Source organism: Euphorbia lathyris, chromosome 4 (genome assembly GCF_963576675.1).
Source record: "Euphorbia lathyris chromosome 4, ddEupLath1.1, whole genome shotgun sequence".
Lineage (NCBI taxonomy): Eukaryota > Viridiplantae > Streptophyta > Magnoliopsida > Malpighiales > Euphorbiaceae > Euphorbia > Euphorbia lathyris.
This window is the reverse complement of record NC_088913.1, coordinates 65080720-65104769: the sequence shown is the minus strand read 5'-3', so window position 1 is coordinate 65104769 and position 24050 is coordinate 65080720. Positions and strand designations below refer to the sequence as shown.

Below are 24050 nucleotides of genomic sequence, written 5' to 3'. Positions count from 1 at the left end.
TAATAAACTATCATTTCTTGACTTTTATCTAATTTATAGATAATGATAAACTATAAATAATAATAATAAATAATGATAAATTATAGATAAATAATAATAATAATAAAAAATTATATATAAATATAAATAATTATAATATAATAAATAATGATAAATTACTGAATACTGAAACTGAATGCTGAAACTGGATGCTGAAACTGAATGCTGAACTGAACTGATTGTTACTGAAATTAAGTGATAAAGAACAGACCTAACCTTTTAGTTACTATGTTTGTTTAGCAAAAAGCCCAGAAACTAAGCCCAAAATTAAAAGGCCCACAACTCCAATCCAGCCTAAAACAGAGCTTTATATAAGCTCCAATAAACCCATTCAGTGTCTAGGGTTTCATATTCAGCTTACAGAGCAGAGAAGACAGCATCGCCGTTGCTGAGAGCTCGTAAGAAATGGGTAAGAACTTATCGTTTAATTCTGTTGTCGAATTCGATTTGTCACTGATTTCGTTTTTTCTGGAAACTAATTTCAGCCAGAATCAAGGTACACGAGCTTAGACAGAAAACAAAGGCAGAGCTGTTGAACCAGTTGAAGGATCTCAAGGCTGAACTTGCTCTTCTTCGCGTCGCTAAGGTCACCGGTGGTGCCCCTAACAAACTCTCCAAGATGTATACTCTCTCTCTCTCTTCAACATATGCATATAAAATTTGATTCGCAATCTATTGGCGTTTGATTGATTATTTTGTGTTAAATTTAGTCATTGATGTGGGCAATGTTGCTTCGTATTTCAGTGGTTGTAAGGATGCGTTTTATTTTGCAGTCAGTTTGTTTTTTTTTTTTTTAATATTTTTTCAGCTAGGTTTGGCCTTTCCAGTTTGATTATGGAATATTTTCGCCAAAATGGCCATTCATGTGGTTTTACATTTCTGAATTAAACTAGATTGCCCTTTTAGAGGTTACATTTGTGAACTAAACTATTTCCTCTTTTACTTGGCTATATTTTGTATTCAAATTGATTAAACTTGTCTATGGTATTTTAATCTTTGTTTTAAAACATTAAATCTAAGTTATTGATAAGCAAATTTAAATGTGATTTTGCTTTTAAGGAACATAGATGTACATTGTACATGCGATCATGCTTAACACTTGCCCGTTTATATTTTTATTTTTAACTTCTGGAAGAGTTGTCATTTGTTGTAACATTTGTTGCTTATTGTTTGATATTGGATACTGATTTATTGCAGCAAGGTGGTGAGGTTGTCCATTGCTCAAGTCTTGACCATTATCTCCCAAAAGCAGAAGCTTGCGTTGAGGGAAGCATACAAGAACAAGAAGTTCTTGCCACTTGATCTTCGTCCAAAGAAGACCAGAGCCATCCGCAGGAGGCTCACAAAGCACCAGGTATTTGTTTACTTCTGATTATGAGCTCTAGTGTTTTTTTACTTTTTGGTTGTATAATTTTCATGTCCCCATAGCAAGGCAATTTTGGGATTCTTATATACCATGTAACATTGGTTTTGAACTTTGTTCTTTATATCTACTATTGCAGTGACTGTCGTTGTAGGAGAAATATTGCAATGTGCATGCATAGACTACACGGTTTTTGGAACTTGCAAACTTGATAAAACGACTTTTTCATGTTTGCTTGATTCTGTTTCTGGTAAAGTGGAATGGATATTTAAGTCCTAGCTGTGTTATTGTTGCATTATGATTTGCTCAATCTCCTAAAATACATTCGAAGAAATTTGCACTATTTCCAACGGTATTTATAAACTTCATGGCATCTGGATGTTGTCCTTTGTGTTTAACACGTAGAAGGGAGCAATATGTATACTTGATTTGGTTGTGGAGTTCTATTACTTGCTTACAACATGCCTTCTTGATTGTTATATATCTGTTTGTTTGCAGCTATCGTTGAAGACTGAACGTGAGAAGAAGCGAGAAATGTACTTCCCCATGAGGAAGTATGCGATTAAGGTGTAGGTTGTGATTTCCACAGTAGGCTTTTTTGGCATCCTTCAATTATAAACCTATTTTGTTGACTAGTTTTGTTTGTTAAATCTTATGTTTCTAAACTTGGAAGGGTGCTTCTCACTCTAGCCAGGTCCAGATTATGTTGGAAAAATAGTTGCTAAAGTTTGTTTTTATCTTTTCCAAAGCTTTATTTTGATATCTACCCATTTTAACTTGAGCATGTTCTAGTACTTTTTTAGAGGTCTTGATTTATGCTTCTCACACTATTTTCCATATACTTCATTTTTGTTATTTTTGTGTTCTTCATATGCTAGAAACATGTTTATATAATGGACGTTTCATTAGTTCTAATAGTTACAGTTCCTTTATGAATACTTCAAACCAAACATAGTAAGTATATGAAGAACCCTTATAAAGCCATGTTTTCCTCCTAAACAGAGGAGAGTCAATCCATTCATTTCCCCTCCTACACCTTTCCCAACTAAAGCTGTAGAAAAATAAAGTTCAACGGTTTTTAAGTTTCAGTGACCATTGGCACAATTTACCCTGTAGTTTCGGCTTCTATCTCTCTCTCTCTACATCTCACTCCCTTTCTCCCTCTAGTACTGCAAGTATAAGTTTTTAATGGTTGCTTAAAGAAGTTGTCTTGTGCATTTTTAAAAGTTGTCTTTGTCACAAGTTTATCAATGATGACATCTGTAATATTTTTTATTTGCGTTTTTCTTGACCTTTCCTCAACTTTTCTTCTTCCCATTCGTCTTGTTTGTTCTCCTTCCTCTTCTCTTGTTCAAACACTCACCTTTTTTTTTAAATATATGGTGGGTTTGACAGTTCTTGGGCCATGGGTGCTCTCTCCGCTCAAGATCTGTTTTGTCCCAATTTCTATAAAAAAATCGGATCTGTCTTGTCCCAATTTCTATAAAAAAAAAAAGCTGTATTTTCTTTATTTTCTTCATTCTTAAAAGATTGTGTTCTCGTTATTCTTCAGCAGTTTTATTAAACTTTTTGGAAATGGGCAAGAACAACAAAAAATATCTGATCATCAAACATATCATGACCATCAAAGTAAAGACAAAGCTGAAGTTGTTTTTGACTTTTTAAAACAAGCTTGTGGGTTTATTTATTATTATTATCTGTTTTCTTTCCATTTTTTTAAGTATTTGGAATTTTGGTTTGTAAATTTCTAGCTCAAAGTTGTTTTATTGGATATTAAGGAAAAAAATGTAAAGAAACTAACTTTGAGTTGGAAATTAATAGTACCAAATCCCGAATAATTGAAAAATTGTGAGAAAATAATAATAAAATAAAATAACCCACCTGTTTGGCTGTGAGTGGAGCTTGCTTCATGATGAATATAATTTAAGATAAAAAAAAAAATTCATGTAGATACAATTATTCTCAGATGTATGGCTCTGATTTTGTGTTTTGTTTTTCTTTATGTAAAGTGAGAACTGCGTTTTGTATCGTTAACAAAACTCATTACAATTGTGGGCATTACAAATAATCTTGTAAGAGGTGTATAGGTCTCTTACAGTTAATCTTGTTTTTAACGTGCACCTAATAACAAATAACTTCGAAAATATGGGTTCAATTGTAATTGATTTTGATAACCTGCTACAAATATGAATAATAAATACAATATTTTTGTTAATTTCGACTGCTTATAACTTGAAAAATAACTAATATTGTGCATATTAGTCAGACATTCTCATCAAAATGAATGTTATATACACATTTTTTTTTGGAGAGAATTTATATACACATTCTCAAGGCACAAATATGACTACAAAATCTACAAGTTATACACATTCTTGAGTTGAACATTGTTATTGTATATATTATATACATATTCTTTGCAAAATCAAAGCACAAGAAATAAGCAACATATCATACAAAATGAACTGAAATCAATATTTAGTATATAAAAAAATAAGTGGCAATAAATATGAACCAAAAATAATACTTGTATTAAACCTTGAATAAATATGCACAATATTATTTTTACAAAGTCCTAAAATACAAATTTGTAATCAAAATCACAAATTAATAAAACCTAGACATATATGCAAAACAGTTCCGAAGAATATGTTTGATGTACATCCAAAACACACAAACAAATGATATTGCATCAAGTAACCTAACATCTCGGTACTTAGTTAGAAACCTATGCATGAAACAATGATTATAAAATTTATGATCCTCAATTTTATGTTGAGCTTCCTAGCTAAGTATATACATGCCATACTACTTCATGTAATTTTATTTGTTTCATATACTTTAGCAGTAAAAATATCATATAAAGCTACATTAATGTAGTTTCTTATCTCCTTTCGCCTCTTATCATTCAACTTGTTCTTATGTTTTATAGGCTCCTTAATTCTCTCTTGAAAGCCATCTGTTGTAGATGTTATAGATAGGAGGGAAGAGAATCTAAACTTTTAATTTGATGGAACTTATGAAGTTGGCAAACATCACATTTTAAAAATCCAGAAAAAACTGAATCAAACACACACAAAAAAAAAGTTGTTCAATAATCTAAATATACAAATTAAACATTTAACACGTAATCCAAAAAGTCGTTCATGGTGTTACATCTTTCCTACGTAGCACGATTAGGATCATTCGACGACGAGATATGTAGAGAACCATCGATAAATGTCAATTTATTCTTGGCTCGCAATTCATTGAAATTCTCTACTTTATGAGTGATAATTCCATCCATACCAGAAATAATGAAATTGTATTGAAATCTTTAACAAATTGTGAAGAGAACTCAGATTGATACAGAGAATGGAAAATGGAAGAATATTTTCCAAAATCAATTTGTAACTTAACCCCTTTATACTCAAACTGATATATACCCAAATCCATTGGTGGAACCACGACTCCGGATGATCCGGGGCTCAAACATATTAGTAAAAAAAGTTCCAAAACGTCAAAAAAAATTGAAATTAACTGTGCGGTTGACGGTAAATTTTCAAAGTCCAGCCCGTTAGGGTTGTACAAAATTTTTTTAACCTCTAACGTATTAAAATAAATAAAAACTTTTTTTAAAAAAATGAAGTTGAAATGAGTCAAACATAGACCCTCTCAAATATAAGTAAGTAACCTTAATCATCTCATCTATCTTTAAATATTGAAATAATGCTACATAGAGTTAATATAATTCTCTCCAAAATATTACCGGACATCATTACTAAATTTTTTTTTTCTCAATTCTCCGACCGCCTGCCGAGGATCGAGCCCCCTAACCCCCTTGGTTCCGCCCCTGCCCAAATCTAACCCTAATTACAATTAACTATTACACCTCTAAATGCTGCATTTTGGTGCGACTCTTCAATTGAGCAAAACTCACCATTTTGCTTACTAAGTTTATTAAACATAACAACTTAAAACAACAACAACAACAATAGAAAAAAAATAAAAACAATACAACAAACATTAATATCAATAACATCATAAAACTCATACAAAAAAAAAAAAAAAATCCAAAAACCAAATCTCAATATTTTAAAATAACCAAAAACAAAAATAACTTCAATAATCAAATAAATGAAAACAATTAATACATCAATTTTGTCAATTTAATTCACTTTCATTGAATTTCAACATTATATAAATCCAATGAAAGTGAAATAAATTCAAATAAATTTAATGAAATATCTTATAAATCACTATCAAATACATTCAAATAAATAATAAAACATGAAAATTGTGCAATAGATTTTTTTTTTTTCAAAAAAGTAACATAAAAATCTTAAACAAATTAAATTACTCTCAAAACCATTGTAAATGCAAATAATAATTAAATTTGGATGAAATACACTAAAACAAAAATACCAAAAAATAAACTATCATGAACAAATAAATGCATTATTTAATAAATTATATTACGACTAAACAACAACGATAACAACAACAAAGCCTTAGTCCCGAAATGATTCAGGGTCGGCTAACATGAACCATCATATAAAACCATGAAATCAAGTCGTGTCAGCGACATAAATTCTCTCCCTCCACTCTTTCCTATCCACTACCATATTTTCCTCAATCCCCAATAAACTCATATCATTCTCGATCACCCTCCTCCAAGTTTGCTTAGGTCTTCCCCTACCCCTCACCACTACATCCCTCTGCCACTCTTCAGTCCTCCTAACCGGCGCATCAAGCGCTCTTTGTCTTACATGGCCAAACCACATTAGTCGGCTTTCCCTCATTTTATTCTCAATAGATGTAACCCCTACTTTTGTCCTAATTATTTCATTACTCACCCGATCCTTACTCGTATGACCACACATCCATCTCAACATACGCATCTCCGCCACCGACATCTTATGAGTGTGACCGTGTTTCACTGCCCAACACTCCATACTATATAACAGTGCTGGTCTGATTGCCGTGCGGTAGAATTTTTCCTTCAATCTATTTAGCATGTTGGGGTCACAAAGAAAACCCGTAGCACTCTTCCACTTCGCCCAACCGGATTTAATCCTATGAGCAACATCTCCATCTACTTTCCCATCCGTTTGTATAATAGATCCTAAATACCGAAAACAATCCGATGCATGAACAACTCTCCCATCAAGTGCGATTGTCCCTGCCTCCATACTCCTATCGCCGCTAAACTTACATTCCAAATATTTTGTCTTACTTCGGCTCAGCTTAAAGCCTCTAGATTCTAAAGTTTGTCTCCATAGTTCCAACTTCCTCTCCACGCCTTCTTTCGTCTCATCAACCAACACAATATCATCTGCAAACAACATGCATCATGGTATACCATCTTAAAGTGAACTCTCTAAAAATAATATAAATAATTGACTCTTAGTGATTTAAGAGTGACTAAGATATATCATCTCCAACAATGCTCCTTATATTCACTCCTTATTTATTATTTTATTATTAAAATTATTATTTATTGTTATATTACCAATAGTATGAGGAGAGAGACTTATTAATAATAAATTATTAATAAAATATGAAGTTAGAAGGCACTAAGAGGTGGAGAGAGGCTCTCTATTAGTAGAGAGGATGAGAAGACTCTTAGTGATTTGAGGAGCCACTAATAGGCTGTTGGAGCTGATTTTTATTCTCCCTTCTCAAATTTTAACTTAAGAGCCAATTTAAGAGGCTGTTGGAGATGCTCTTAGCTATCTTTAAATCCAAATTATTAATTTTTTTTTTGGCCAGGTAGGCCATCTGAAATCAAATTTTTTAATTTTTTTTGTATGTTCAGCCCTCCCTAAATCCAATTTTTTTTACATGTTAGGATTATTAAACGAAATCTAGCTTAATTTTGAGAAATTGTACATTAATACTTAAATTTGGTTCTTGACCATTCAAATTATAACACGCATATATACAAAAAAAAAATTAAGCAAGTTCGATTTAACAATTTTTTTCCCCCGAACACACGTGAGAGCAAGAAATAGTAAGATATGATCTTTGTTTGGTGGGAACGTTACTAACTTGATCGATCGTTTTAATTTTACGATTATGAAACATCGGTTGTCTAGCCTAGGGGTGTGCATCAGTGCAGTTTAAAAAACATACCGAACCGAACCGATTGAATTCAGTTTTTCGGTTCAGTATTTTTACACTTTGGTTCGGCCTCGATTTTATTTTTTGGTGTATTTCGGTATTCAGTTTGGTTTGACAAAAAATATAAAAAACCAAACCGTACCAAATTACACATATTTTATATTATTTTATATATACACATATATATTTAAATTTACAAGTTTAATTTTGTTATTTTTGTTGAGATAATAAGCTAATATGAATATATTTTGAATGCATTTCAAATAGTTTTATTGTTGAGATAAATTTAATAATAAAATATAATGATTTTTACTTATTATATGTATTTTATAATTAAATTCGGTTTAAAACCGAACCGCACTGAATATTTTGGTTCGGTTCGGTTTTATATGTTATTTGATTTGGTGTCGGTGTGAATTATTTTAGTAATTTTGGTATTCGGTTTTGAACTGATGCATACCCCTATTTGGAGACCTGGGCTGGGTTCAAATTCAAACTGAAAGAGTTCAAATTCGGTTTGGGCTGGGTTCAATGGCCCATTATTAATTTGTCATTCCTCACTCGAGGCGGCTAGAAATTATTTTATTTAATTAAATTATTCTATTTCTTTTTTTCTAAAATCTTTTATTATCAGAAAAATTGAAGGGGAAATTATGATCCACTGTTAAAAAAGAAAAGAGGAAAGAAAAAGAAAACTTTCTAATGAAACCCCAAAATCAATTAGTTAAATTCACCAACCAAACAAACAAGAAGTTCCCTTTCTCTCCTTTTATCTATTCTTTTCTGTATCATAATCCAGTTTGAAGATAAAAGCAACAAAAGCTCTTCTCTTCCTTATTTCCCCCTTGTTTCGTTGCCATTACCACCTCTTGCTTACAGATAAAGGCTTCAGCTTTGGATAGCTCATGAATTCAAGTGGACAGGTCTGTGCATCTTTCTTCTTCTCCGCTCCAATTCTTGAATTTAGGCTTCAATTAGGTTGCTTTTTGCTAGGGTTTTTGCCTCTTTGGGTATATTCAATTAGGTTATCTAATTGTTTTTCGTAGAAAATTTTGGGGAAACTTGAATCTTCTTGGACTAGCGTTGAAGAGAAAATTTGCTAAAATTGTTTTCAATTATGTTTTTTTTTGGGATGAAACGGGAATATCAGTTTAATTCAGCCGACACCACGCGAACTTGCAATTCTTCCGTATGTTTAGGCATTATTAGATGGAGCTTCAAATTTTTAGTTTCCATATGAATAACGAATTAAGAATAAAAAAATCCTCGTTGACTTGGCTGCATAATCAATTGTGTTGCTTGCTTGCTCTGATTCATGTCTTTCTAATCGAACCTTTTTTTTGGATTAGGTCCTCTTGAGTAGATGAGTGGGTGCCTAAAGTGGGGAAGATGGCGTTGGTGACTCATCAACTTCAGGTTATATCAAGAAATGCTAACTGACAATTTATGCATATTTGTATTTAATGGAAAGTAGGCCTTAAATTATAAATTTCATAGGCATGCTTTCGGCTCTAATCCCTTTGCACTAAAATTCTTTGTTGCCAACCTGGTCAATTCCTTTGATTTGTCCTTGAAATAATGTGATGAATTTAATTTGGCAAATTCGCTATCAAAAGGGTCCAATTGTGTTCACTGCAGTCTATTGTTGTTTATCTATCAGTTTTGTAGTTATTGTGTTTAAATGATTTGAGAGTGTCCAGGCTAGGTTCATAGATACCTTGCTCTTTTGAGATAGTATTTACTAGTATTTGATTTTACGTTATCCTATTGAAAATGCTTATTTTTCTATTTTCATTCACTGTCTATGAATTTGGTGAAATTGATATCTGATGCATGACTATGGTAGATGTTATTTTTGCTTAAATTCAGAATACTTAAGTAAATCTTGTTAAAGGATGTATTTTGAATTTGTTTTTGTGAACCTCTTCGGTCCAACTATTCCAATTCGAATGTCAATAATACATGTGAGAAAATATCAGTGAGTCCTATTAGTTTTCTATTCACAACTAGACAATTATTTAGGCTCACCATTCAAAAGCATGATATCTCCCAGATTTCAGTTATGTGTACACCTGCACCAAAAATTAAAGCTCACGAGGTTATGCACCCAATTTCTTTTTTTTGTGGCCCTTTGTTTAGCATTTAGTTGCAGTATGTTTTGTTAAATACTTGTTATACAATAATTCCATGGCCTCTTTAAGTTTGATGTTCCTGAATTTCGAAGACTGTTTTTGACTATTTTACAGGGTTCTTGTGCCACATTTCCACTGAGGTCTTTATCATGGACCAAGGGGTTCAAATTGAGGAATCATGTATCAACAATTCATGCGTCTGGAAGAACAGATAGGCGTTTTCCTGTAAAGCGTAATATTCGTTTAAGGTTAGAAATGCTTTAATGGAACTGATCTGCATGTCCTCTGATCTCCTATTTCCTTGTTATCTAATGGATGCTAGATGTTAGGAACTGATTTTGATTTATTTCATCAGTTTAGGAGCTTGTACTCATGGACCCAAGATGAAACTTTTCAAAATTTTGTCGTTCAAAGGTAGTGCTCAAAATGATGAATCAGGAACTAGAGCAAAGGGATCCAAAGGTTCCAAGAACTCTGTTAAGGTTTCTTACATACCAAATGAAAGTGGGGAGAGTATAGTGGGATCGCCAAAGGTACACAGTGTTCCAGTTTCGTATACCTCTGAAGCGAATGAGAGGATTGCAATTTCACCTGCTATAAAGTTATTCAAGAAATGGTTGAGCATATTGAGCTCTCCATCATCTGGTCAAGTTGGAGATGAAATTATGGGAGATGAACCATCCTCAAGTGAAGAAATTCCACAAACTCAGAGTACTATACAAACCAAGAAAAGAGGTGAGATTTTAAAGACAGTGTGGTGTCACTTTCTCGGCCTGGATGCAACTATAAAGACACCCTTGCTGATTTTGTAAGTGCAATTATTTCTTCCAAGCCTTTCTGCATGTGCGCATTTACTGACTTTTGTATGAATGTTGCATATTGTTAGTGTTCATACTAAATAAAAATAAAGCTTTAAAATGAAACTTTACATATGCACACCCATGACTCATTGTTCAGCCTCGTCAACCTATTCGTTGTGATATTTTTGTAATTTGTTAGTTTCTTGTGTAAAGGAAAAATTGAAGTATTGTCGAATTGGAATTAACTTATAACTCACCCATAGCCAGTTAGTCGAAAACAAGAATATTTTATTATTCAAGCGAAAAAACTCTCTTTCCTGTTCAGTCAGTTATCCCTTTCCAAATTTGTCCACTTGCGAAACATGCAGAGCTAGAATTGAGTTTTAATCAGCTAAGCAGTTAGGACTAGTATCTGCACTTCCATGTGCTCGAAATTCTATAAATGAAATGGTTGTTATTTCACTGCTTCACTTCTAGATGTTTAAAATGATTTAGTGACATCTCTGTCATTTTTTCACTTATAACTTTTCTGCGGTATTTGCAGCGCTCCTTTATACCTGGCAGTTAACATGATTTACGGGGCTCAAGTGTCAAAGGAGTTGATGCCATTGTGGATATTCGGGCCACCAGTTGTTGTATTGTACATTAAAATGCTGCAGTTTTTGTGGGCACTCTATGTCTTCAGCTTTAAGCAGACGGTTAAACTAATAAAGAACTTCCCTACTTACTATTCAGTGGCGTCGAGCTATATTTCACAAGGGAAGCTGAAAGAAGATGTACAAGGACGATTATTTTGGCCTCTGATAACCATGAAGAACTTAGACTACAAAGAGTTATCAAAGAAGAAGATGAAGGAATTTGAAGAGTGGTTCATGGATAAGTATCTTGATTTTGTGGAATCTATATGGCCGTATTATTGTGGAGCAATCAGATTCTTAAAGAGGGCTAATCTAATATAGTTTTAGGCGAGGACTAAAGTGTTGATTTTCGGTTTCTTCAGAAAAAGTTTCAGAAGGTTGAGATTTTTGAAGTAGAGCTGGCCTGGCAAGCCTCGTTTTAGTTCGGGATTGGTTTCATCTCTTTAGGCAAGTCTAGATCAGGAAAAAAGGGGGAAAATTCTATGGATTTTATGTAATTTTGCAGTAGGTCATTCTTGCACTAGATATATATGTTGATCTTATTATTAATTTTTTTATTTTATATATTATGTTTGTTGTTCCTTGAGGTTTCATAAAGTTATGAGAAGTGGTTCAACTCTGAATTAGCAACGGCCATATGTGTATGTTCATATATTTGATCTGTATCCACCAACATTATAGGTGCTGTAGTTGTATATGTTCAACTGGGAGGTTGCTGCTGCTTCTGCTCCTTGGCAATAGCAGAATCCCCTATAAAAAGGTTTCAATGATCAGTTATTGGTTTCATTTCTCTATTTCATCTATTATTTTTCTTTAAATTTTGGTTATGATGAGAGATTGTAAGTTGGAGATGATTGGATTTAAATTTTGATTATGATGAGATTGTAAGTTGGAATTCTGATTGGAACTTTGTTGATTCAAAAATTGAAAATTAAGTTTGGACAAGTTAATGTTGCTTAATGATTTGGATCTTTTGGAGTATTCTTCATTTTCATGGTTTTGGAATATGTTGGTTACAAGGGATGAAGTATTATACGAAAAAGACTTCTCATATCATATATCATTTTCATATAATGGTATAACACGCCCTCTATTTTTCTCTTAATTGAGGAAGATTTTGATTACTTGTCTTTCGGTTGACTCCCACATGCAACATGGAATGTGGTTTTTTCCGTTAAAAAATGTAGTTATTCTTAAAGCATATTTTGCAATAGCATCTCTAAACTCATATACACTTTGAAATATCATCCTGAAAGGTCACGTTGCAATTTTTATAAAAGAAAAAGTCATATTGTATATGAGAAGTCAACCAAAAGGCGAGTGTTCCTCACGGGCCAACATCTTATCCGATTGAGTAAAAATAAGGGGTGTTATGTCACTTTCAGGAAGTTAGAATGACTAATGGATTGTCTCAATGACCAAAATGGACAACTCCAGAGCTTTGTATGGTTTAGGGCTAAATGAATTTATCTTCTACTCATTTAACTTATTATCATCCAATGTTACGAGTTAAGCACTTGTATGTTCTTTAACCATATTTATATCGTTTATTTTCAACCAGTTTCACCTAATTTCATATGAATTGAAACTAGATGAAACTCACATAAAATTGCATTTAAACCTATTGAAAAGAAATGTTATGTGATGAAACTTTGAGTTAATGTTCCATTATATTTCAATCAGTTTTATACGAGTTTCATCCAGTTTCACATGAGGTGAAATTGGATGAAGTTTATTTAAACCTATTGAAATTCAAATGTAATTCAATGAAAAATTGGCGTTAATAAGTTGAATCAGTTTTACATAAGTTTCGCATGAGCTGAAACTGGGTGAAACCCATGGTCGAGCACTTCAATGGTTTGACCATTAATGGAAGGTCATTTAGATAGAAATTGGTGAGCAATTCTAGCCGCATATTTTAAAATTCTACTATAGAAAATATCAACTATTTTTAAATTGTTGTGAAATAATGATTTTTGGAACAACATTGACATAAATGTGTTTGTTTTGGAATTCCTTCTAATACGAGTAAATTTGTGGGTAATGTTCCGATGACAACTGAAAACCCTTCTACGTCCGAGGTAAGACAAAAAAAGGATCAAAGAGGGACAGATGACTGACGATTCCACTTCGATGTTTAAGTTAGCATAGTTTAAGAAGGTGAGAACTAAGCAATCAAGTATCAATTACAAAAGATATGTGTATGTATCTTGACTATGTGACATTGTGTTCTATTTATAAAGTGCTAAAAAATTCCGGTAGTCGGTTTAAAATGTCTCTTAACTTCTCTTGAGAACATATATCGACTTCTGAATGACGAATGTCTATTATGGCATATAATGTGCCTAAACTGTATTCTTTATATTTCTACCTGAACTATAAATCTTATTCTAGAATCGATTTGAAATACTGTCCACCTATCGTGGCGATTACTCATTCTCTTTGATTGGAAGAATCTCATTGCACTATAGGTCCTCATGACCCATGTAGATATGATATATTTGATATCACCTTATAATTTGTGTTAGGTTGTTAGTTGGATGTGCTTTGCAATAAAATTTCCTTTATTTATAAAAAATTAAAGAAATAAAAGAAAAAGTGGAGAGAGAAATTAAGGAAAGATCTAAAACAGTGAGAGGCCCAAATATGATGTGGTAGGATATAGGATTGTCCTAATCTAACTCTAACTTCCAACTGCTTTTCTTTTCAGCCCAAATACCATACAAATAAACAACCCACTCTCTCTCCTTGAGGAAGAACTTTCAATTCCAACAAGAACCCATTTACCCAATACCTCGAAGTCTCCGAATTCCTCAAATTTCCCACCATTCTCTGTTTCCTTCGCCTAATTGCTCACATGGGTATCGTCAAGGTCCTTCCTTTTCAACTGGGTCTTTGTTGAAAATCTCTAACATATTATAAGTAAGTGAGCAGGGAGGTAGTTAGGTATATATGGCAGCCAAAATCGGCCCGCCTTCATTTTCCTGTGTGGCAACTGCACTTTCTTCTTCTTATAAACCAAGAAGAGCTTCCCAGGTATTTATTTGGCCGTATCTCTAATTTCTTCTCAATTTTTTTGAGCATTACTGATATTAAGTTCAATTTTTTGCTGGGCCGAAAGGCTTTGAATTTAAGCAATAGATGACTATTTTTTTCTGCAAATTGACCAAAGTATATGCATTGGTTGTTCTACAATGTGCATTTTCTTGAAATTTGAATTGAAGTGCTGAGCTATTTATTAGTATTAGCTCATTTATCTTGGTGAATTTTTGTGATTTATTGTTGATTGTCTATCATAAGGCTTTGTTTGTAGTAAAAGAAGTAGGAAGTATGTTATACTGATTTCAGAAGTAACAGTAATTGAAGATGAGGAAAATATCAAGAATTTCTAGGGAAGAGAATTTGTGTGCCTACTTAGAGAATTTGCACATGCTTGTGTTAGGCATGACGTCACAGCATGCGATTGTTCGCGGAAAACAAAGACAGCCAGTTCAGTAGGAATTTTATCACTATGTTAATAACGTTGTCTTTGAGGAGCTTCAGTTAATGTTCAGATCTCTAAAATAATACTGGGTTATTTGAAGAATGGGTTTGAGGATTAAATCATCTTAGAGAAATTAAATTAAAATTAGGGAAAATTAGGTGTACATGGTGTCATGGAACCGTTTTAAACTAAAAGCTCAAGCTTAACTATCGTTGATCTTATATCAATCGCTGACATACCCCCCACATGCAAATGCGTCTTAGGGCTTGCAGCGTGCACAACACAGGCCCATCCCACCATATGTTTTTAATTCCACAAATTAATGAGATTGACCGGACTTGAACCCTCAACTGTTTGGTCCAAGAGGCTCTGATACCATGTCATGGAACTATTTTAAACTAAAAGCTAAAGATGATAGTTAAGGCCCAGTCTTAGATATTATATTAATCGCTGACACATGGTGCATTGGAAGGGCTCAGACGTAGCTTATTATCAGAGTCATGAAATGCTTATCTGATTCTTAACACTTATGCTTTCAATGTTAGAGGAATTGGCTGGATCTTTAGCATTTATTTTCTTATGAAACTCTTGATCTAGAGATGTTATTATTAGTTATGCTGGAATAGAATTTGGTAGTTTCTACTGCGATTTCTGTTAGGAATGCTAATAATATGACGATTTTCCAACTGTTAAATACTGCAAGATAGATAAAGATCGTTCCTTGCTCATATGCTCAAATATACTAGGGTTTACTGTTTACAGTTCTTTTAAATGGCATGAATTGTTCATTATTACATGTTTTGTTAATGTGAAGGTACATCATTCTTTTTGGTGATTTGATTTTTCTCATATTAATGGTTTCAAGCTACTAAGCCCTAACCTCAAGCTATATTTTATATTTTTATCATCCATAATCATAAAAAATCAGTATAGGAATTAAATTTTGCAAGGCAATATGCAATAGATATTTTCTAATTTCTTTGTGAATTCATTGATGCTCTACCTCTTTAAGTGATGATGATATTTAGTAGCATAATAATAGTCATATGTCCATGCCAATTGGATGGGCTTTAAGCATTTTTAGTGCATTTTCCTCTTCAAGAGATTGATATTGAATTTCTCTTACTTTTTTTTTTTTTTAATAATGTGAGGCTATCTGTCTATCAATGATGAGCCGTCTCTCCCTGACTGAACTTCCCAACAGAGAAAAAAGATTAAAGTAGTGGAAAAAAATATGCCTCGGCATGCTAGGTGGTTTTCCCGTTTGTGGTGATTCTTACCCTCACTTTCTATCCCTTCTTTTCCTTTATAGCTATCTAGAACATTCATCTCATTTTTTTTTCCCTTTTAAAAATGAATCTACTACTAATTTGACTTGCCTTTGGCCCTTTCTTTTTTGGTCATGCTTTTGAATATGATCTTTGCAGTCTTTTACCGATTTAGGATGGAACCAAGTTGGCCCTTATTTTTTTTTTTTTCTGTTGTTTTTGTTTTTCATATATCCTTAGAAGCTTTATTTTCTTTTTTCATAGATGAATTTTCTAGATTTTCACATATACAACATATATCACTGTCAAGAGGAAATTTCTTATTATTTAGACATTTCAATTAAAAAAAGTTAAGGATTAGAAACTTCAAAAACAAGGATTGGGTTGTGTCATATATATGAAAGAGTTGCTATGCAAAATTGTTATGTTCATTTTATTGTTTCTATTCAGTTTGTTGCTAGGTTTTCACTTTTAAAAATGTTGTACGATGCAGTGATTTTACTTCGCTTTGGTCAGTCGGTGAGTTTCCATTCGATAATTATGGATTAATACTTGATGCTTCTCAATGAATGAATTTGATTGACGGTCTGTGACTTAGCCAAAAATGTTTATGAAGCCTATCATAGTTGTTAAAGGCGCGCCTCACTCAAGGCTCCAGGCGCTGTACAAAAGGCTCTCTCCTCGTGCGCCTGGCTTGCGCCTCAAAGCCTGGATCAAGACGCACCTTAGGGTTTTCAGTAGGTTTTTTTTATTTTTATTTTTTACTATTTTATGTAAATAAATGTTTGATTAATCTCAACCGCTAATCCAATTTGATTAATCTCAACCACTAATCCAATTTAAATAAGTTTAATCTTAACCTTTGATCTAAATAAGAATATCAAGAGGCATAACTAAATATAGAAAGAATGGAGAAGGATTAAGAGCTTTCACGTAAAGAAAGAAGAGAAGTCACATAAAGAACTAAATATATGAAGACAAACTTTATAATCTAGAGGCTTTAAGTTGAGCCGGAGTAAGACAGAATATTTGGAGTGTAAGTTTAGTGGCGATAGGAGTAGAGAGGTAGAGACAATCACCCTAGATGTGAGAGTTGTTCAGACATCGGATTGCTTTCGGTATTTAGGATCTATTATCCAAACGGATGGAGAAGTAGATGGAGATGTTGCTCATAGGATTAAATCTGGTTGGGCGAAGTGGAAGAGTGCTACGGGTTTCCTTTGTGACCCCGACATGCCTAATAGATTGAAGGGAAAATTCTACCGCACGGCAATCAAACCAGCACTGTTATATGGTATAGAGTGTTGGGTAGGGAAACACTGTCACACCCATAAGATGTCGGTAGCGGAAATGCGTATGTTGAGATGGATGTGTGGTCATACGAGAAAGGATCGGGTGAGTAATGAAATAATTAGGACAAAAGTAGAGGTTACATCTATTGAGAATAAAATGAGGGAAAACCGACTAAGGCGGTTTGGCCATGTAAGACGAAGAGCACTTAATGCGCCGGTTAGGAGGACTGAAGAGTGGCAAAGGGATATAGTGGTGAGGGGTAGGGGATGACCTAAGCAAACTTAGAGGAGGGTGATCGAGAGTGATATGAGTTTATTGGGGATTGAGGAAAATATGGTAGTGGATAGGACAGAGTGGAGGGAGAGAATTTGTGTCGCTGACATGACTTGATTTCACGGTTTTATATGATGGTTCATGTTAGCCGACCCCGAATCATTTCGGGACTAAGGCTTTGTTGTTGTTGTTCTTTTTTATTGACAATGAATGGTTATTAGTTTAGTAGTATTGGTTATAGTTAGGTACTTAGGTTAAGGCGTTAAGTATATGTTAATGTCTCTATGAAGTATGAACTTAACTTGGTGCTTGACATTTATGATTTAGTGTGATGTATTTATGTGGTCTTGTTTTTTTTACGTGGTCATAAGTGTTTTTTTTTTTTTTTTGGGTGTATGCTTAACTAGTAAAAGAGTATATATTTTTATTTTATGCGCCTCGCCTTGCGCCTTTAACAATTATGAAGTCTATAAATTTTCTAAAATTGTTTGCTCTTATTTTGTTGTTCTCCAGCTGAGATTCTCAGAAAAACCATTTCTTCAACTGCATTATGATTCTCAAACACTCGGCAATGCTAAAGGTGAGCCATTTGATCAGTTTCAATGCTACAAAACTACAAAATTCTGGATATAACTTGTGATTTGGAAAAGGACTTTTCTCCAAGCTACAAGTGTTAATAATATTTGAAACCTCTTTTTCTGTACCATGATTGACAGGGTTGGTGTATTATGTTTAAAATATTACTCCCTCAGTTTCATTATGATTGACGCTTAAGATTTCTACACGAGTATTAAGAAACCTATTAATTAGCCTAAAAAGTAGTTAAACATTACCATATCATTATCACCCTTTAGCAAGAATACTTAAAATTTCTATATAAAGTTCTTTCCTTTTATTATACAATGACAAAGTTGGTAAAAACACAGTTAATGCTTATTGATAAGTGTAAAACGTCATTTGAAAAAGAATTCTTTCCTTAAAATGTCAATTATAATGAAAAAGAGGGAGTATGATGTTTCTCTATGTTTTACACAGTTTCTAGTCATTTGGATTTTGATTTCGTCACTGTTTTGCAAAGTTCAGAATCATGACTGTTGCTCTTAATATGTCTCTAATAGTATTCTTCTGGTATCATGGGTAGTCAACGTGTGCCGCCCCATAGGTTGCCCGTTGAGACTAAACAGAAATCCTGCAAGACAAAATGTGCTTTTTGCAACTTCTGAAGATGAGCCACAATTCACTGAGGTTGAATCAGATGCACTGGAGCTAGAAGAAGATCACAGTTCTACAGCTGAAACACTTTCTCCTGCAAGCGGTTCCTTTAGTCTTTCTCGGGGAACTGATGGAAAACCGGGTTTAATTTCGTTTTATAATCGCCCTTACAAGATACAAGATGAGATCATCAAATCTAATGTGCAAAAGAAACAGAGTAGCCTATTATGGTTAATGGGTCCTGCTGTCCTTGTAGCGTCTTTCATTTTCCCGTCACTTTACTTGCGGAAAATATTCTCCACAGTATTTGAGGACTCTTTGCTGACAGGTGATTACGCTGCTCTGGTTTTCTATGGGCTCTGAAATTTATCGTTGACAAACTTAAAGAAAAGCAGAGAGAGATTGGTGAATTTTGTTTGGTTATTTTGCTTCTGTTGCAGGATAAATTTATATCGCTCTAAGAAATCCGTTGTTCTTTATTTGTAGATTTCCTCATACTATTCTTCACAGAAGCTCTTTTCTACTGTGGTGTTGCGATTTTTCTTCTGCTAATAGACCATATAAGGAGGCCAGTGGAATTACAGTCTGTTGCAAATGGTGGCACTACCCTGGCTCCCGAGTTGGGACAACGAATATCTTCCGTTGCTGCCCTCGTGTTGAGTCTTATAATTCCTTTGGTGACTATGGGCTTGGTATGGCCATGGACCGGCCCTGCAGCTTCTGCTACCCTGGCGCCTTTCCTAGTTGGTATCGTTGTTCAATTTGCATTCGAGCAGTATGCAAGATTGAGGAGGTCACCTTCATGGCCTGTCATTCCTATAATTTTCCAAGTAAGGGCTAAGGAATGTTGCCTCTTTGTCTTGACCAATCTTGTTTAGAGGTCCCATGTATGAATGTGGAGACGGGAGGAAGAAATGCTTATGTTCACTTTAGTTTTACAATTTAGTTATGTATCCAAAGTAATATCGCGGAAATGGAAAGAGTCCACTTTAACAATCTCCATTTGAACATGTAGTTGCTCCTAATTAGAACATCGTTTTTTTTCTTTCTAATTATCAGGTTTATAGATTGCACCAATTGAATAGAGCGGCGCAACTGGTAACAGCTCTGTCATTTACAGTGAGAGGAGCTGAAATGACCTCTCACAACTTGGAGATAAGCAGTTCTTTGAGTACACTTTTGAATGTCCTTCAATTCCTCGGTGTAATATGCATGTGGTCACTCTCAAGCTTCCTTATGAAGTTTTATTCCCCAGCTGCCACAACTTCTGAGTGACTTATGGTTTTTATTAAGGTTGGTAAAATTGACAAGCGTCATCGTCTACTTAACGATTCTGGTTGCTCTTGATCCAGGTAATCTGTACATTACGTTCCGATGTTTTCACAATATGCTTCTGCTTAGTGAAATTTTAAATTGTTTACTTTGTCTGAAGCATTATGGAAAGATCTGGCAGGATTACTTGAATGAATATGTTAAAAGTTGAAATTACCAAATTTCTTCTATTTTCAGTTGACAGTTCCTGATCTTGTGATCAGAATGCTAGGACTTCTTTTTTTTGTCAGTAACTACTATTCATTTTTTTTTTTCTTAAATTGTTTCGGAAGTCATGCGCTCTGGATACGATATACGTGCTGAGATTTAGTATTTGTGGTTCTCATCTATTAATGAAGCAAATTACTGGATTTTTGTGCCACATCAAATACATTTCTGACTCTTTTTTTTTTTTTTTGTTGAAAGGAAGCATAAGGTGGTGTTATGCCTTAAGGGTATTGCCTAGATTCATGCTTAAAGAGGTGTCAATTCTACGTTGCACGGACATTCTTCTTTAGTAGCGTTTCTTGTCCATGTCCGTTTTTGTTTGAAGGGTATTTAATGAAGGTTCTAGAAATAACGTTGGTGATGTCCTTTTTGGTCTCGGTTTCCATGTCCGTGCAACATAGGGTGTGATAAGACACTTGTCTTCATTAGTCTATAAAGTTTGCATCCATCAAAAACAAAATGATCACTTTGATTACAGCTATTGTATAGTTTAACAAATATTTTTGTTTTGGAAGATGTTTGTATGAACTTTATAATAAGAATAAGTTGAGATTTGGGGATTGATTTTGGCATAAAATAGTTCTATTATATTGAATAATTTTTGTGATTCTCTCATTCCCCTGCTCCATAATGTTGTAACTTCTCCTTTGGCTGTATCCCCTTGTAGCTATGCCCTTTCTTTCACATTCGTTTGGTAGTTTTGAACATAATTGTCCAGACTTTCAGTTCTTAATTCTTTTTAATTAAGAAGTCAGGTTGAAAAGTCTAAGATTAGGTACAACTAGGAGAATTCACAGCATGTGATATGCTTATTTAAATTGGATGACTTCTAATGCTCTATTCTAGGGTTTCTAATTGTAATTTTATATGTTGTGAAAAAGGGATTCAAGTCTTGTGAGTAAGAGTGATAATTTTTTATATGATAATATGATTTATACTAATAATCTGACTGATGTGATATGATTTATACAAATTTTTGTTTTTATTTTTTTATTTATATTATATATAATCATATATAACTTATAGATGAGGGAAGAATATGAAAAAAAACATCTCGTGGTTTATTTTGTAAATAGATAAATGTGATTTTTATTTTTTATTTTTTGCAAAAGAGCATGTGTTTTATACCCTTAAGGTGTGTTTGTTTATTCTATTTATACTTTTTAGAAAAATAACTTTTTCCAACAACACCAAATATCAAATAATAACATCAAACAACAATAAACATTAGGTAAACCAAACAGATGTTTAGTGGGAAAAAAATTGATTAATGGTGTCAGTCTTTGATGACGTGATTTGTGATCTTGTTGATGTGGACTTTTGATGATGTGGCATGTGGAAATGATATTTACTTGATAATATGATAAATAATGTTAATTAAGTTTGTTTTCTAATCGCGTAAAGCATATAAAATCACATTCTTTTACATAAAATGATACAAAGTTTTTTGTTTCCTATAAATAATAGGCAAAAAAGCATTATGAGGGTCTTGATTTTTTTTGGTCTTGTTATTTATTTTTGGTTGCATTTAATCTTGTTAAATTAGTTAATTATAAACCTCTAAGAGCATTTCTAACATCGTCTAATTTGACTCTTAAGTTAAAATTTGAGGAGTGAATTAAAAATCAGTTCCCACAACTTTTCAATGGTTCATCAAATCACTAAGAACCTCTTCATCATCTCTAATAAAAGAAAGTCTCTCTCCATCTTTTAGTATTTAATTAATTCATTTTTTATTAATAATTTATTATTGTGGAATTTTTCTTTTCTCACTATTATAAATATAATAATAATTAATAATTTGAATGATAAAATAATAAATAAGAAGTGAATATGAGGAGTATCGTTGGAGATGATTAATCACTCTTAAATCACTAAAAATCAATTATATATTATTTTTAGAAAGTGAATTAAAAGTTTTTTTTATCCAGATGTTCTAATTCAGTTGGAAAAGATGTTATCAATTAATCTGTTTTAAAAATATATTTTTTTATAATTTAAAAATAAATTTTTTACATTTTTTCTATAATCATATATACGTAAAAAAAAGGGTAAATTTTAAATAAAACCCCTGTAGTTTTACTAATTTTCAGATAAAGGACTGTGGTTTACTTTTTGTCAAAATGAGGATTGATGTTTTCAACTTTAGCAAAATAAGGACTTTTTTGATTGATACTATTAAAATCACCCTTGACGACTTCAAAAATGACATATTTTAAAAACTACTAATATTCTAAACAACTTTAATTCTTCAACTTTTTTATTTTGAGATTGTTTAGATGATGTTTGGTAAAGAGAGAAAGTTCTAAAAAAGATGATTTTCGAAAATCGAAAATGTAGTTCCATAAAAAATATGACATTGAACAACTTTAATTCTTGAAAATTTTCATTTTCAGGTCGTTAAAGATAGTTTTAATAGCATTAATCCAAGTGCGAAACCTCAATCATCGTTTTGAGCAAAAGTAAACCACAGTCATTTATCTGAAAATTAGTAAAACCACGTGGGTTTTATTTGAAATTTACCAAAAAAAAATCCTTTCAAACTGTAAGTTCCGAATCCATATGAAATGGATAATACCCTGTTAATGGAATATATAACAAGATTTTAACATGATGAGTCAAATTGCATCATGGGGCTAAAACTTAAATTGCCAAAACAAAAATGAAATTGATGTCATGCTCGTGCGTGCAAATCTATAGCATGTGTAGAGAGAGAAATAGGTGGAAGACAAAATGTACGTCTCTTCAGCACTTTGGCCAAATGGTCCATCTGGATAAACATGCCCTCTATATTCTGACAGGGACCTAACCTCAAATAAAATCTTTTTACTTTCGTTCAATTTAGTCCCTGAGAAGCCAAGCTACCTAAAATGTCACTGAAAACTACGTTAAATTTCCCATCAATTTCAAGCTAACCCACTTGTCTTTACTCGTTTGTGTTCTTTCATTACAAGAATTTTTTTTATTTTTGTTTGTTTTAATATTTGTCGGTCAAAATTCTATATGTATACCTAATACACATGGATCTTGGTTTTAAATGTTAGTTTATTATGGTAGTTTTGATCTTTTGTTTTCTTCCTGTATTCAAATACCCAATTTGCTGGTTTTAGGTAGAGTAGGAAGTACCTCTTCAATTGTTATAAAGTTCAAATTTACTGTGTAAAGAGTAATTTTATTTTTAATATTCTTGAGTAAAATTAACTTTACCTCAACCTAATAGAAAATTTGAACAGACTGATTTGATAGTTATTTAACTCTTTAAATAAGTTTATTGATAAATTGAAACAGTGTTTTGACATTTTAGCAGATTATTGATAACTGTTTTAATAACCTAATAAACATTTTAAATAATTTTTTTTTATGATTAACTTATATTTACTAGACTTAAGTGAGTGTTTGTCTTTTCATATTAAAAAAATGAGAGTGAAACCTTTTATACATGAAAAATAGTTTTTCCAACAGTAAACAACAACAACAAAGTGTAAGTAAACCAAACGGGTTCTAAATATTGATTTTTTGCAGGTTATTTTTAGCTATGTGAGTCTGATTTTGGTCGTTTTGCTTTTTTTAAGATTCATGGAATACATCTTTCCCAGTTAAATTACTTTTTTACGATCGAGTGATCAATTGATTACATTTTACGCAAGTTCAGGGGGGCTAGCTGAACATTTTATGCAAGTTCAGGGGGCTATTAGAACACTTTGAAAGTTCAGGGGTCAATCAAGCTTTTTGGACAAGTTCAATGGGCAAATGATGTATTAAGTCTATTTAAAATGTTCGATGTGACAGTTAAATAATGAGTTAAATAATAATAAATCAGTCTGTTTAAAATTTATGTTACTTAGAGGGTTTTGGTTGCTCATTTTCATGCTCATGTTTGTCTTTTAACTTCAAAAGCGGAAGTTTT

The 24050-nt window shown here is 32.8% G+C and overlaps 3 protein-coding genes across 6 annotated transcripts; all 3 read left to right on the top strand.

Annotated features, from left to right (window-relative positions):
- Positions 1 to 321: 321 nt before the first annotated feature.
- On the top strand, positions 322 to 2183 carry LOC136227997 (large ribosomal subunit protein uL29). The gene is made up of 4 exons (XM_066016825.1): positions 322 to 448; positions 525 to 660; positions 1237 to 1393; positions 1901 to 2183. The coding sequence occupies exons 1-4, from the start codon at positions 445 to 447 to the stop codon at positions 1973 to 1975; spliced, it is 372 nt and encodes a 123-aa protein (XP_065872897.1). The 5' UTR covers positions 322 to 444; the 3' UTR covers positions 1976 to 2183.
- A 5994-nt stretch (positions 2184 to 8177) lies between these two features.
- On the top strand, positions 8178 to 11655 carry LOC136226555 (uncharacterized). Of its 2 annotated transcripts, none has more exons than XM_066015110.1 (5): positions 8178 to 8427; positions 8854 to 8920; positions 9751 to 9884; positions 9992 to 10371; positions 10981 to 11117. In XM_066015110.1, exons 2-5 carry the CDS (start codon positions 8894 to 8896, stop codon positions 11007 to 11009), a joined length of 570 nt encoding a protein of 189 aa, XP_065871182.1. In that variant the 5' UTR covers positions 8178 to 8427; positions 8854 to 8893; the 3' UTR covers positions 11010 to 11117. The 2 variants fall into 2 exon arrangements, with proteins under 2 accessions (XP_065871182.1, XP_065871181.1); XM_066015109.1 differs by having other exon boundaries at positions 8182 to 8427; positions 9992 to 10444; positions 10981 to 11655.
- Positions 11656 to 13779: 2124 nt separating this feature from the next.
- On the top strand, positions 13780 to 20737 carry LOC136227519 (uncharacterized). 3 transcript variants are annotated; one of them, XR_010688113.1, is made up of 6 exons: positions 13780 to 14110; positions 17906 to 17972; positions 18534 to 18932; positions 19091 to 19434; positions 19664 to 19956; positions 20342 to 20737. XR_010688113.1 is itself a non-coding variant. In XM_066016210.1 (6 exons), exons 1-5 carry the CDS (start codon positions 14027 to 14029, stop codon positions 19877 to 19879), a joined length of 1110 nt encoding a protein of 369 aa, XP_065872282.1. In that variant the 5' UTR covers positions 13780 to 14026; the 3' UTR covers positions 19880 to 19897; positions 20342 to 20737. The 3 variants fall into 3 exon arrangements, 2 of the variants coding, with proteins under 2 accessions (XP_065872282.1, XP_065872281.1); XM_066016210.1 differs by having other exon boundaries at positions 19664 to 19897; XM_066016209.1 differs by lacking the exon at positions 20342 to 20737 and having other exon boundaries at positions 19664 to 20263.
- Positions 20738 to 24050: the final 3313 nt, after the last annotated feature.

Bases quoted from the DNA above. Each gene is read 5' to 3' on its own strand.
- LOC136227997 (XM_066016825.1), top strand. The intron at 661-1,236 runs GTATACTCTCTC...GATTTATTGCAG, and splicing joins CCTAACAAACTCTCCAAGAT to CAAGGTGGTGAGGTTGTCCA. The intron at 1,394-1,900 runs GTATTTGTTTAC...GTTTGTTTGCAG, and splicing joins GGAGGCTCACAAAGCACCAG to CTATCGTTGAAGACTGAACG.
- LOC136226555 (XM_066015109.1), top strand. From the start codon at position 8,894: ATGGCGTTGGTGACTCATCAACTTCAG. The intron at 8,921-9,750 runs GTTATATCAAGA...ACTATTTTACAG, and splicing joins TGGTGACTCATCAACTTCAG to GGTTCTTGTGCCACATTTCC. The intron at 9,885-9,991 runs GTTAGAAATGCT...TTATTTCATCAG, and splicing joins AAGCGTAATATTCGTTTAAG to TTTAGGAGCTTGTACTCATG.
- LOC136227519 (XM_066016210.1), top strand. From the start codon at position 14,027: ATGGCAGCCAAAATCGGCCCGCCTTCATTTTCCTGTGTGGCAACTGCA. The intron at 14,111-17,905 runs GTATTTATTTGG...GTTGTTCTCCAG, and splicing joins AACCAAGAAGAGCTTCCCAG to CTGAGATTCTCAGAAAAACC. The intron at 19,435-19,663 runs GTAAGGGCTAAG...TCTAATTATCAG, and splicing joins TCATTCCTATAATTTTCCAA to GTTTATAGATTGCACCAATT.